This window comes from Nerophis lumbriciformis, linkage group LG12 (genome assembly GCF_033978685.3).
Source record: "Nerophis lumbriciformis linkage group LG12, RoL_Nlum_v2.1, whole genome shotgun sequence".
Lineage (NCBI taxonomy): Eukaryota > Metazoa > Chordata > Actinopteri > Syngnathiformes > Syngnathidae > Nerophis > Nerophis lumbriciformis.
In genome coordinates, this window is record NC_084559.2 from 44787404 (window position 1) to 44799889 (window position 12486).

A 12486-nucleotide genomic window follows, 5' to 3' on the forward strand; every position below is an offset into this window, starting at 1 on the left:
CTAAACACCCTCGCGCCAACCTATCTCTCCGACCTCCTTCAGCCTTACTGCCCCACCCGATCCTTAAGATCAGCCGATCAGCTGCTGTTGACGGTCCCTGACACAAGGCTGAAGCTTAGAGGTGACAGAGCTTTCGCCGTTGCTGCTCCCAAGCTCTGGAACGACCTACCCCTGAGTGTTAGACAAGCCTCCTCTCTTCCTGTTTTTAAATCTCTCTTAAAAACATACTTTTATTCCATGGCTTTTAACACTGAGTGATATCCATCCTGCAATGGCGCCCCATAATACACCTGCTGTGATCCTGTTTTTATGTTTTTATGTTTTTATTAATTCTTTTTTAATTATTTATTTTTTATCGTGTTCTGTTTGTGTTGTGTTGTGTTTGCTCGGTACTCGTTTTATCTTTTAACCTGCTCATTGTACAGCACTTTGGCTACCCCTGTGGTAAATTTTAAATGTGCTTTATAAATAAAGTTGATTTGATTTGATTTGATTGATGTTTGTCTTAAACATCAGGGCTTAATTGGGTTACAATTGTAATCATTTGCCACATTTAACAGGTTTCACGTTGAGTTGGTAAACTAAAAACAATATCCACATTCAAAAAAAATCCAAGCACAGTTTTTCAAACCATTTGATTAGTTTTTTATATACAGCATCACATTCTTTGGGGGCCATCACGACACAGAAAAACATCATGTGACCGCACAGGCCTCCAGCGCTGTCCCATTTCTCACCATAACGAGTGGGCAACCCTATTCAGCGTGGAACAATGTTTTCTCCCACCCAACAGATTTATGCCCCTTAAACCTATCTCAAACCGTTGCTCATTTGCATGTTGTACACTGACTCGATCACCGTGCAAAAAGAGAAACCAAGCGAAGAGATTCTCCATTTTAATCATCTTTTAAAAACTGACGCGTCGGCAAATATTTAAAGCATGTATAAGTAATGGTGGCAAACGCCCTGTCTGGAGCTTTAATAATGAAGGAGTGCACCCCCCTTTGGGAGTTATGGATGTCCCTTGGAGTTCGGGGAAGGAATGCAAACCCACCCCCAACACCACTCCCCACCCTGCGTCCATTCATCCACTCACTGCCGTAATGAATGCAAGAGAGGAGGGAAGCTGCGTGAAGTCCACTTTCCAGTTCTGAGTGGCCTACTGGACCCATCGCCACCATGGGGAGAAAGATCAAGACTGTTTACCTCCTTCCTCTCCTCCTTTTTACTGGTGAGACACAATTACTTAATCTTTACTGTTAACATCTTTTTCTATCATTATTTGCTGGATGCCGCTTTAGCTTGGATGTTCACTGTACTGCGATGCGAGCTGTTGTTCTGAGTTCTGGGTCTGTTTTAGAGCGCGATTTAGCGACAACCTCAAAGAAAAAACTTTTTTCCTTCCAGTTAGATTTAAGGCTTAGCAAACAAATGCCGTATTGTCCAACAATTAGTTTCTTGTTCATAGAGCTTATGCAACTCTACTTGCACTATTGCTGAGAAATAAACATTCACTCTAAAGTGTCGTGCATCAAAATGCGCAGATAATATAACATATTATTCATACTATAAGGCGCAGTTAAAATCTTTTCATTTAAAAAAAAAAAAAAAATCAACAGTGCGTCTTAAAACCCAGTGCGCCTTATGTACATATTAATTCTGGTTGTGCTTACCGACCTCAAATATATTTCATTTGGTGCATAATGTAGTGAAAAGTGTGACTAGTAGGTGGCAGTCACACATAAGAGATACGTGTGGACTACAAGCTGACACCTGTTAAATAGATGATGCGAGCAAGCAACACCAAAACATGGATGATTTTTTTGAGAATATAGAACATTATACATGTACAAAACCCAAAACCAGTGAAGTTGGCACGTTGTGTAAATGGTAAATAAAAACAAAATACAATGATTTGCAAATCCTTTTCAACCTATATTCAGTTGAATAGACTGCAAAGACAAGATACTTAAAGTTTGAACTGAGAAACTTTGTTATTTTTTGCAAATATTAGCTCATTTGGAATTTGATGCCTGCAACATGTTGCAAAAAAGCTGGCACAAGTGGCAAAAAAGACTGAGAAAGTAGAGGAATGCTCATTAAACACTTATTTGGAACATCCCACAGGTGAACAGGATAATTGGGAACAGGTGGGTGCCATGATTGGGTATACAAGCAGCTTCCATGAAATGCCCAGTCATTCACAAACAAGGATAGGGCGAGGGTCACCACTTTATGAACAAATGCGTGAGCAAATTGTCGAACAGTTTAAGAACAACATTTCTCAACAAGCTATTGCAAGGAATTTAGGAATTTCACCATCAACGGTTTGTAATATCATCAAAAGGTTCAGAGACGATGATATTGCGGACCTTCAATCACTCAGGCGGTACTGCATCAAAAAGCGACATCAGTGTGTAAAGGATATCACCACACGGGCTCAGGAACATTTCAGAAACCCACTGTCAGTAACTACTGTTGGCCGCTACATCTGTAAGTACAAGTTAAAACTCTACTATGCAAAGCCATTTATCAACAACACCCAGACACGCCGCCGGCTTCGCTGGGCCCGAGCTCATCTAAGACGGACTGATGCAAAGTGGAAAAGTGTTCTGTGGTCTGACGAGTCCACATTTCAAATTGTTTTTGGAAACTGTGGCTGTTGTGTCCTCCGGACCAAAGAGGAAAAGAACCATCCGGACTGTTATAGGCGCAAAGTTGAAAAGCCAGCATCTGTGATGGTATGGGGGTGTATTAGTGCCCAAGACATGGGTAACTTACACATCTGTGAAGGCACCATTAATGCTGAAAGGTACATACAGCTTTTGGAGCAACATATGTTGCCATCCAAGCAACGTTATCATCGACACCCCCGCTTATTTCAGCAAGGCAATGCCAAGCCACGTGTTACAACAGCGTGGCTTCATAGAGTGCAGGTACTAAACTGGCCTGCATGTAGTCCAGACCTGTCTCCCATTGAAAACGTGTGGCGCATTATGCAGCGTCAAATACCACAACGAAGACCCCGGACTGTTGAACAACTTAAGCTGTACATCAAGCAAGAATGGGAAATAATTCCACCTGAAAAGCTTCAAAACTTGGTCTCCTCAGTTCCCAAACGTTTACTGAGTGTTGTTAAAAGGAAAGGCCATGTAACACAGTGGTAAAAATGCCCATGTGACAACTTTTTTGCAACGTGCTGCTGCCATTAAATTTTAAGTTAATGATTATTTGCAAAAAAAAATTAAGTTTCTCAGTTGGAACATTAAGTATCTTGTCTTTGCAGTCTATTCAATTGAATATAAGTTGAAAAGGATTTGCAAATCATTGTATTCTGTTTTTATTTATGAATTACACAACGTGCCAACTTCACTGGTTTTGGGTTTTGTACGTTACAGTACGACTTTGGTAAGCTATGAAGCCACACTGCTTGATGGAACGTGGCACATTACTGCTACCATAGTTAGACGTATTGTGCTTCAACATACGGGTATTATTATAGTGTGTGTGGTAAGGACCCCAAAATGGCACCTATTAGGAGACATAGTTTCTGGTGTTTTGTTTTGCAATATTATGCACCTGCTTATGTGTATTTAGGACCTGCAAAAGTTCAGAAAATGTATGCCTTCTGCCATTGTAGTCCAACGACGTATTCAATAAGCTCCTTCTTTTTCTCTCTTTGTTGTGGGGCATTCATCCCAATACCAAGTAACATACAGTTATATATCTGTCAGTAGACTCGCTATGGAAGCGCTAAAACTATAAAACGGTACAACAAAGTTGATGGGGAGAAGATGCTCGTAAATAAGACCCGCCCACAAAACGGCGCATCCTGAAGAGACGGCCAGAAAGCGGCTTGAAGATGGTCTGTAAAATATAATCTATGCAACATTGTGACCACGGAACTACCATTACCAGAAGTGTTTTAAGTGTAGAATATGACCTCTTTAATGCAATTTATATGAAAACAGACCTGAATAGACCCGCTCATCGGCAGTGCGCCTTTTAATCCGGTGCACCATATGCTGATACACAGCATGTACTGTAAATGCTGCCTGCTTACACAATAATGTTGTGCATCAAACATTATAATGTGTGTACAAAATGAATGAATGAAACACAGAGACATGATTAGCACATGGAGGCATATTTAGCGCAATTTAAAAGTTTGCAAATAGGAGTTCGTAAATCGAGGTTCCCTTAGGATAGTACATGGCAGAGGTGGGACCAAGTCATTGTTTTGCAAGTCACAAGTAAGTCTCAAGTCTTTGCCCTCAAGTCCGAGTCAAGTCCCGAGTCAAGACAGGCAAGCCCCGAGTCAAGTCCAAAGTCAAGACTGGAAAGTCTCAAGTCAAGTCCTAAGTCCTGCATTTTGAGTTTCGAGTCCTTTCAAGTCCTTTTAACCACAGACTAATATATTAACACAGATTGTGTATGCTTTTCAAACGCTGTATTTATTTATTAAAACAAGTGCATTTTAAATTGCAGGAAAGAAAATTGTGCTGACATTGCACTTTATAATAGCACTACTAACCAGTCATTTTAAACATTAACTCATTCCTTTACAGAACAAACACATTGAAAAATAAAGTGCAAATGTACTTATTTGTACAAAAGTGTTAACATTGAAAAAACATGACATATACGTGAACATAACAAAAAAGTTGTACTTTTTATATGTCAGGGCCCTATGCTGCATTGCATTTGCAAAAGACCAAATTAGCCAAGAGTCTGTCAGTCATTTGTGCACGATGGGGGCGTAGTATGATGCCACCATGGCTGAAAACTCGCTCCACTGGAGCACTGGAGGCAGGCACTGCCAAGACTCTCATGGCCACTCGGAACAGTGAAGGAAGAGTCTTCATGTTCAATGCCCAGAACAAAAGGGGGGAGAGAGTTGTTTTGGGTTGGTGCACTACTTGTAAGTGTATCTTGTGTTTTTTATGTTGATTTAATTAAAAAAATAAATCAATTGTGCGGTTTTGGGGAAAGTAGCAAGTCATGTCAAGTCATGTCAATTCAAAAGGCTCAAGTCCAAGTGAAGTCACAAGTCATTGATGTTAAAGTCTAAGTCGAGTTGCAAGTCTTTTTACATTTTGTCAAGTCGAGTCTAAAGTCATCAAATTCATGACTCGAGTCTGACTCGAGTCCAAGTCATGTGACTCGAGTCCACACCTCTGGTACATGGAACCTGTGGATTAGATTGAGCACTGCTGCCACCGAGCTGCAGAATTGTGAATCGTTGTAACATGAATACGAAAGTGTAGCCACGAGGGTTGTCCCGATACCAATATGTTGGTACCGATACCAGCATCAAATGTATTTTGATACTTTTCTATATAAAGGGGACCACAAAAAATGGCATTATTGGCTTTATTTTAACAAAAGATCTTAGGGTACATTAAACATATGCTTCTTATTGCATTGTTGTCCTTAAATAAAATAGTGAACATACTAGACAACTTGTCCTTTAGTAGTAAGTAAGCAAATAAAGGCTCATAATTAGTCTGCTGACATATGCAGTAACATATTGTGTCATTTATCATTCTATTATTTTGTCAACATTATGAAGGACAAGCTGTAAAAATTGATTATTAATCTACTTGTTCATTTACTGTTATTATCTGCTTCCTTTCTCTTTCAACATGTTCTATCTACACTTCTGTTAAAATGTAATAATCACTTATTCTTCTGTTGTTTGATACTTTTAACATTAGTTTTGGATGATACCACAAATTTGGGTATCAATCCGATACCAAGTAGTTACAGGATCATTCAATGGTCATAATTTAAGTTCTTATATGTCCAGGGACGCATTTCCTGAGTTTATAAACATAATATACATTGTTTTAAAAATAAAAAAATATTTTGTGATGCTAGAAAATATGGATGTAATCATAGTAGTATCAACTAGATACGCTCCTGTACTTGGTATCATTACAGTGGATGTTAGGTGTAGATCCACCCATGGCATTTGTTTACATTATGACAACGGTGAGCTATTGTATCCTCCTACGGTGTGTAGTGAATCATGTTTAGCTATTCCTCGTCCTGCAGGGATGATACTTGTAGGAAACGTACTTTATTTGTCGCTATGGAGGCGAGGATTAGTGATTTAGAAGAAGCTAAAACACTGCCGATTGCGGATGGATGTTAGCTGCTAAAAAGCTAGCCTCGTTTTAAAGCACCTCTTCCTGAGCGTGTTTCAGTGTTATAACTTCACCTTTATCTGTAGTTTTTAGGCCAAAATGCGTCCATTCTCCCTTTTCTGTCTACACACTGTGTCTGCTTGTAGGTACTCCGTGTTTGTGCACTGCCGAACATGCTCATGTCATGACGTGACGACGCTTCGTCATGCCCGTTAAAAAAAATAACCCAAAAAACATGGGGAACCAGTACTTTTCAAACAGAGTATAGTACCGAATATTATTTATTAGTATCGCGGTACTATACTAGTACCGGTATACCGTACAACCATAGTAGCCACAAATAATGAAAATCTAAATATTTCCTTTCACTCTCTTTTCACTTTAAAGTGTCTGGTTTGAAGATACGAAACAAGCTGCTGGGAACATGCTTGCAGGTGCAAGATGGAAGCCCAGGGGGGAGAGTGTCCCTTGGAGAATGCGACCCGCATTCGGCCTTACAAGAATGGCTGTGGCTGCCTGGCGGCCAGGCTCTTAGCAACCGTTTCAGCGGGGAGTGTCTGACTGCACCGGAGGAGCAGTTTGAGGGCGTGCGCATGCAGCCCTGCGACGCCCAAATCCAAAGTGAAGAAGCTGATGCAGAGTTGGGCGGGGACGCAGCCAGTCAGAAATGGTCTTGTTCCAAGAAAGGCCACCTGACTTCGCTGGGGAAGGGTCTGCACTTGAGTGCCGCACAAGAATCTACTTTACTATTCTTATCGAGGGAACATAAACAGGTGAGACAACTAGAGGTCTCTAGCCTACACTGATATTAGGCCAGTGGAAAGATTAATATTTTAACCAGGGGTGTCCAAACTACATGCACCTGGGGATAGGTTGATTGGCAACACTAAAATTGGCCCTAGTGTGTGGATGTGAGTGTGAATGTTGTCTGTCTATCTGTGTTGGCCCTGCGATGAGGTGGCGACTTGTCCAGGGTGTACACCGCCTTCCGCCCGACTGTAGCTGAGATAGGCTCCAGCGCCCCCCGTGACCCCGAAGGGAATAAGCGGTAGAAAATGGATGGATGGATGGGTGTCCAAACTAGTGTGGCCAGCGAGACGGCACAAGCTCAATAAACAAATTAACCAGGAGCAGTGTGTCCAAATCATATATGAAAATTCAGCAGTCTGATAATTGTCATTCTGTCTCCATCTGTTGGCCAAAGAAACAAACTGTACTATTAATTGTATTTTTAAAACAGTAATGCACATTATTGACTTATATCACCCAATCCAGACAACCTTCCCTAGTCATGGTGCAAATAAATAAAATAAAATCAACCAGCTCCAAAATTCAACAAACATGGTTTCACATAATACAACCTGCTCATTGAACTTTGTGGATAATACAAAAAAAGTCAGATCAACATTTAAAAAAATAAATCAAAATGACACCCATTTAAATCCATTACAAATCATGATGGGAAAACCACAAAACATTCTCCACACTTATCCATGTTTGGTGCATTTTAGCTTATATTTCTGATCAATTATAAAACCTTAAGGAGGTTGTCTTGGAAGTAAACAAAGTAGGAGTTGAACGTTCACATACTCTTAATAAACAATTAGAATAATTACTAATTATATATCCATTATATTATAATCCATCCATTTTCTACCACTTGTCCCTTTCGGGGTCGCGTGGGGGGGCTGGAGCCTATCTCAGCTGCATTCGGGCGGTAGGCGGGGTACACCCTGGACAAGTATGTACACATACTCTATATGTAAATGCTTTTTATATATATATATACTATATATATATATATATATATATATATATATATATATATATATATATATATAGTTACTTAGCATGCAGTCCGTTTTAAGCCCCTGGCCAATTTTTTAAGCCCAATGCGGGCCCCCAGTTAAAAAGTTTGGACACCCCCGATTTAAACCATCACGTTATCTTGGAGTTTTTCTACTCACTAGCAGGGAAGCCGTTGGAGGACATTGGACAACCAAACGCTGTGTGATGGCAGAGACAGCAAACATCACCATCACCACCACCACCAACATCAACACTTTCTGGAAAGGTCAATGGAACATGTTCTCTTACCAATCACTGAAATGGATGGACAAGCAGGTAGGGGTTATTCGATTTATATGTGTTTCTGTCAAAATGTGTATAAAATGCAGTTTATATTTCATTATTCGCGTATCCTTAATATGTCCTGTTTGTCTTGTTATGTCTTGTTTTGTGTTTGTTATAGTCTTCCTATGTTTAGGATCTCTTTCTGTTTCAGCGCTCCTTCCCTAATTTCGTTACTAGGAGCGCTGATTGATCGCACCTGACTCTGACTAGTAATCAGGACACTCACCTGTCGCTGATTACTAGTCAAAGGGCTATTTATGCCAGTCCTGCCGTCCAATTGGCGTGGGATTATCGCTCGCTACACGCGACTGTGTGTGTTTCCTTCTTTGCTTTGTGATTCCCTGCACACCGCCTGCTGTCCTGTGTATATTTGGATCACGACACTGTCACCATGCGGAAACATAACATAATACTCTCAACAAAAATACACATAAGATGTAAATATTGTCAGAGGGTGAGATAACGCCTGGAAATGACTGTCTTAGAATGGCCAAAGGTATAGATGTGTGTGTCCAAGTTTAAGGATATGGCAGGCTGTCTTCTTCTAATGGATTTATTACAATCTTTGCAAGCTGGGTAATGTTTGCTGTGGTCTGGAACAACATGGCACACAAACAACTATCAGAAATGCAGCCAATATTACATACAGATAATGTATCATGAGACATGGAAAAATAAACTAGATACACGATGCAAATACATGATGCAATATGTACATACAGCTGGCCTAAATAGCATGTTAGCATCGATTAGCTTGCAGTCATACAGTGACCAATATGCCTGATTAGCACTCCAACAAGTCAATAACATCAACAAAGCTCACCTTTGTGCATTCACGCACAGCATAAAACGGTTGGTGGACAAAATGAGACAGAAGGAGTGGCATAAAACACATCTTTCTGTGGCAGCGTCGGAGAAAGTTGTACATTTAAACAAACTTTTGAGTCACAGTCCACACAACGGTGAGTTCAAGGACCGCTGAAATTAGTAGGACAAAACGGTGCTCGCCAAATAGAATAGAATATAGAATATATATTTATTGTCATTGTACATTGTACAACGAAATTGTAAGCAAAACTATCCATCCATCCATTATCTACCGCTTGTCCCTTTTTGGGGTCACAGGGGGTGCTGGAGCCTATCTCAGCTGCATTCGGGCGGAAGGCGGGGTACACCCTAGACAAGTCGCCACCTCTTCATAGGGCCAACACAGATAGACATACAACATTCACACTCACATTTACACACTAGGGCCAATTTAGTGTTGCCAATCAACCTATCCCCAGGTGCATGTCTTTGGAGGTGGGAGGAAGCCGGAGTGCCCGGAGGGAACCCACGCAAACTCCACACAGAAAGATCCCGAGCCCGGGATTAAACTCAGGACTACTCAGGACCTTCATATTGTGAGGCACATGCACTAACCCCTGTGCCACAAAGCAAAACTAATTTAGTGCAAATTCATAATAACACATAAAAACATAAGCACATAGATAAATAGATAAAAATACATCAAATCCATAAAAATAACAAGCACACAGCTCACATGCACAGTCATTCTTGTCTTGTGTTCAGCGACAGTATTGCTCTCGGGTAAAAAGTGTTCTTCTTTTCAAATACTCTCATCAGTGAAGCATAAACACAAACATATTAAACAGTGGGCTTTCTAACAATTAGGAAGGTTTGTGTTATGTTTGTCCTACAGAAACCATATTACAACAAAAATCACATTTTTCCCATTTCCATGCATTTTTTAAAAACCTCCATAATAGTGGCTCTAGAGCCGCGAGTTGCTGACCCCCCGACTAGCCTATACCCAAGTGGTGGGATAGAATCACTGTGTGTGTGGAGCTGGTAACCATCAGAACTTGTCATTGTCTTATTTTTGTCATTATATGTAGGAGGCTGTAACAAAAAAAAAAAAAAAAAAGATTTATCTTTAGCGAGTCTTTCTCGTTTTCCATGATAGTTAATCCCCCTCACAGGTGTGGCATAGATGCTGATTAGTCAGAATAATTATTGCACAGTTACGCCTTAGGTTGGCCACTCTAAAAGACCAACATCTCAGGTATTGCATTGCAAGCAAACATGTTAGCCTTTGAGCATGTTTGGCGGGCTCTAATTCGGCTTCTATGTGGCAAATGCACATTTGGGCCAACGTAAAGCGCACCTGTGCAATAATCATGCTGTCTAATCCCCATTTTGATATGCCACACCTGTAAAGTGGATGGATTATTTTGACAATAGATTTATTCAACAATGTTTGAGAGGAATAGGCTTTGCGTGTACATAAAAAAAAAGTTTTAGACACATGAGAACTAAAGAAATAATTCAAAAATATATATAAAAATAATAAACAATAAATATATAATATAAATGAATTATATATATATATATATATATATATATTATAATATAAATAATATATAATATAAAAGAAATAATACAAACGACAATATTGACAAAACATAGGGTAAAATAAAATGTAAATATTATTGTTGAGTGTATGTTATTGTAGCTTTATTAATTATTACTGTGTTTTATAGTATTTTATATTCCTTATAATTTCTTACTTTATTCACGCTTACTTTCTTCGTTTTCCTTTAACATGGAACAAGCTGCAAAACTCAGTTGTTTCCTTTTTTATGCTCATATTGGTATTTTGTCCATTAGTTTTTTAAGTATCATTTGTACTTCTTGATTTATTATTTTTACCAGCAGTTTGCAGGGTTTATAAAACTGTAATTCACCAACATTACCAATATAATATTAATCATACTTTCATCCACTTGAATGTGAAAATACAAAACATCTTGTTTTTTCGAATACCATAATTCTATATGCAGCACATGTATTAACACAACTGAGAAGGTTAAATATTATTGTAATTAATGTATTTCTTCATAATTGAATAATGAGATGAAAATGTTGTAGTCCCCGACTGCACATTCAACTCAGTCTAGCAAGATAGTTTATCCCTATGAAGTTCTACCTGACCTATTTTGCAGCAAATATCCAACGTTATTTAGTGTAAGCGCTCCCAAGAACAGCATTGTGTCAAGTCATGTGCGTTGTGGTCGACTGTCGTTACACAATTCTAGTTTGCGCCATCAGAATTGCTCAAATAGTGAAGATGACGTGTGAAGCAATGACACAGGGAGTGACATGAGTTTTTTGTAAATATCCCTCAAAAACAAACAAAGACAATGAATAAGTCGTGGGTTTGGTATCACAAAGCTGGTTCAACAACTGCCGGGAGCATCAATAACACACGTTAGTTGGTTCAGTCATAGAAAACTAATAAGCATGTGTTTGCGTGTGTGTTAGGGTAGGGCGATATTGCTGAAAACTGTATCACAATATAAATGTTTTATATTGGTTGATTTCCATAATGATTGATATTTGTTGACCTATCGAAAATAAGAACCAGGAGAAACATATATTAAATGTAAACATTCAAATGTAACCTTCCTTTGATCATAATCCCTCAGCTACAAACGCAGAGAGAAAATGTCAACACAACCATGGAAAACAATCAGCCTCTGTCTACATTAAGCCGGATAACTCCTTAAACCAGGGGTGTCCAAACTTTCTCGACTGAGGGCCGCACACAGAAAAATTAAAGCATGCGGGGGCCATTTTGATATTTTTCATTTTCAAACATATGTATTCTTATTTTTTTTTTACCTTTAGGGCTCTCTGGGACCCAAAAGGGCCTCAGTTATTAAAATGTAAAAAATAAGTCAAATTATAATTGTTTTAATTTATTTAACGCTTACAGTAAACCATCCATATCAATTTCAGATTGACATAAAGTAATAATAAAAAAATAAAAAAAAAGGTTTTATGCCTTTTCTGTCAAAGACATAAAACAGTTTTTTATAGTAAAACTGAAATATGCAGTATTTAGTAATAAGAGCCCTAAAAGATCAATAATGCAGGACACCATTGATTTTCATTCTTTTAACATTTTTGAGTAATCACAGTTAAAAGATCAATAAAATCCCGTTAAATATATTTGGGATGCAAAAGGTCCCTCACTCATAAAGTGATACATTTTTATTAGTTTTTTTTACTTTCAACACTTAAGTTACGAGATCAACTTCAGATAAACCTGTCGATTTTACGTTTGAACTATTATTTTGTTTGTTTTATGCTCTTTTGTCAAAGAAAACGTTGATGTTTTTATATGGCAACCACACAATAT

General features: G+C 38.9%; 1 protein-coding gene across 1 annotated transcript in view; it reads left to right on the forward strand.

Moving 5' to 3' along the window:
* Window positions 1-1093: 1093 nt before the first annotated feature.
* LOC133623375 (uncharacterized) overlaps window positions 1094-12486 on the forward strand; it is a 29163-nt gene continuing 17770 nt past the window's right edge. Inside the window, exons 1-3 of the mRNA XM_061986625.1 lie at window positions 1094-1231; window positions 6537-6922; window positions 8120-8273. Of these exons, the coding sequence (XP_061842609.1) occupies window positions 1180-1231; window positions 6537-6922; window positions 8120-8273 (592 nt within the window). The 5' untranslated portion in view covers window positions 1094-1179. The remainder of the gene's footprint in view (window positions 1232-6536; window positions 6923-8119; window positions 8274-12486) is intronic.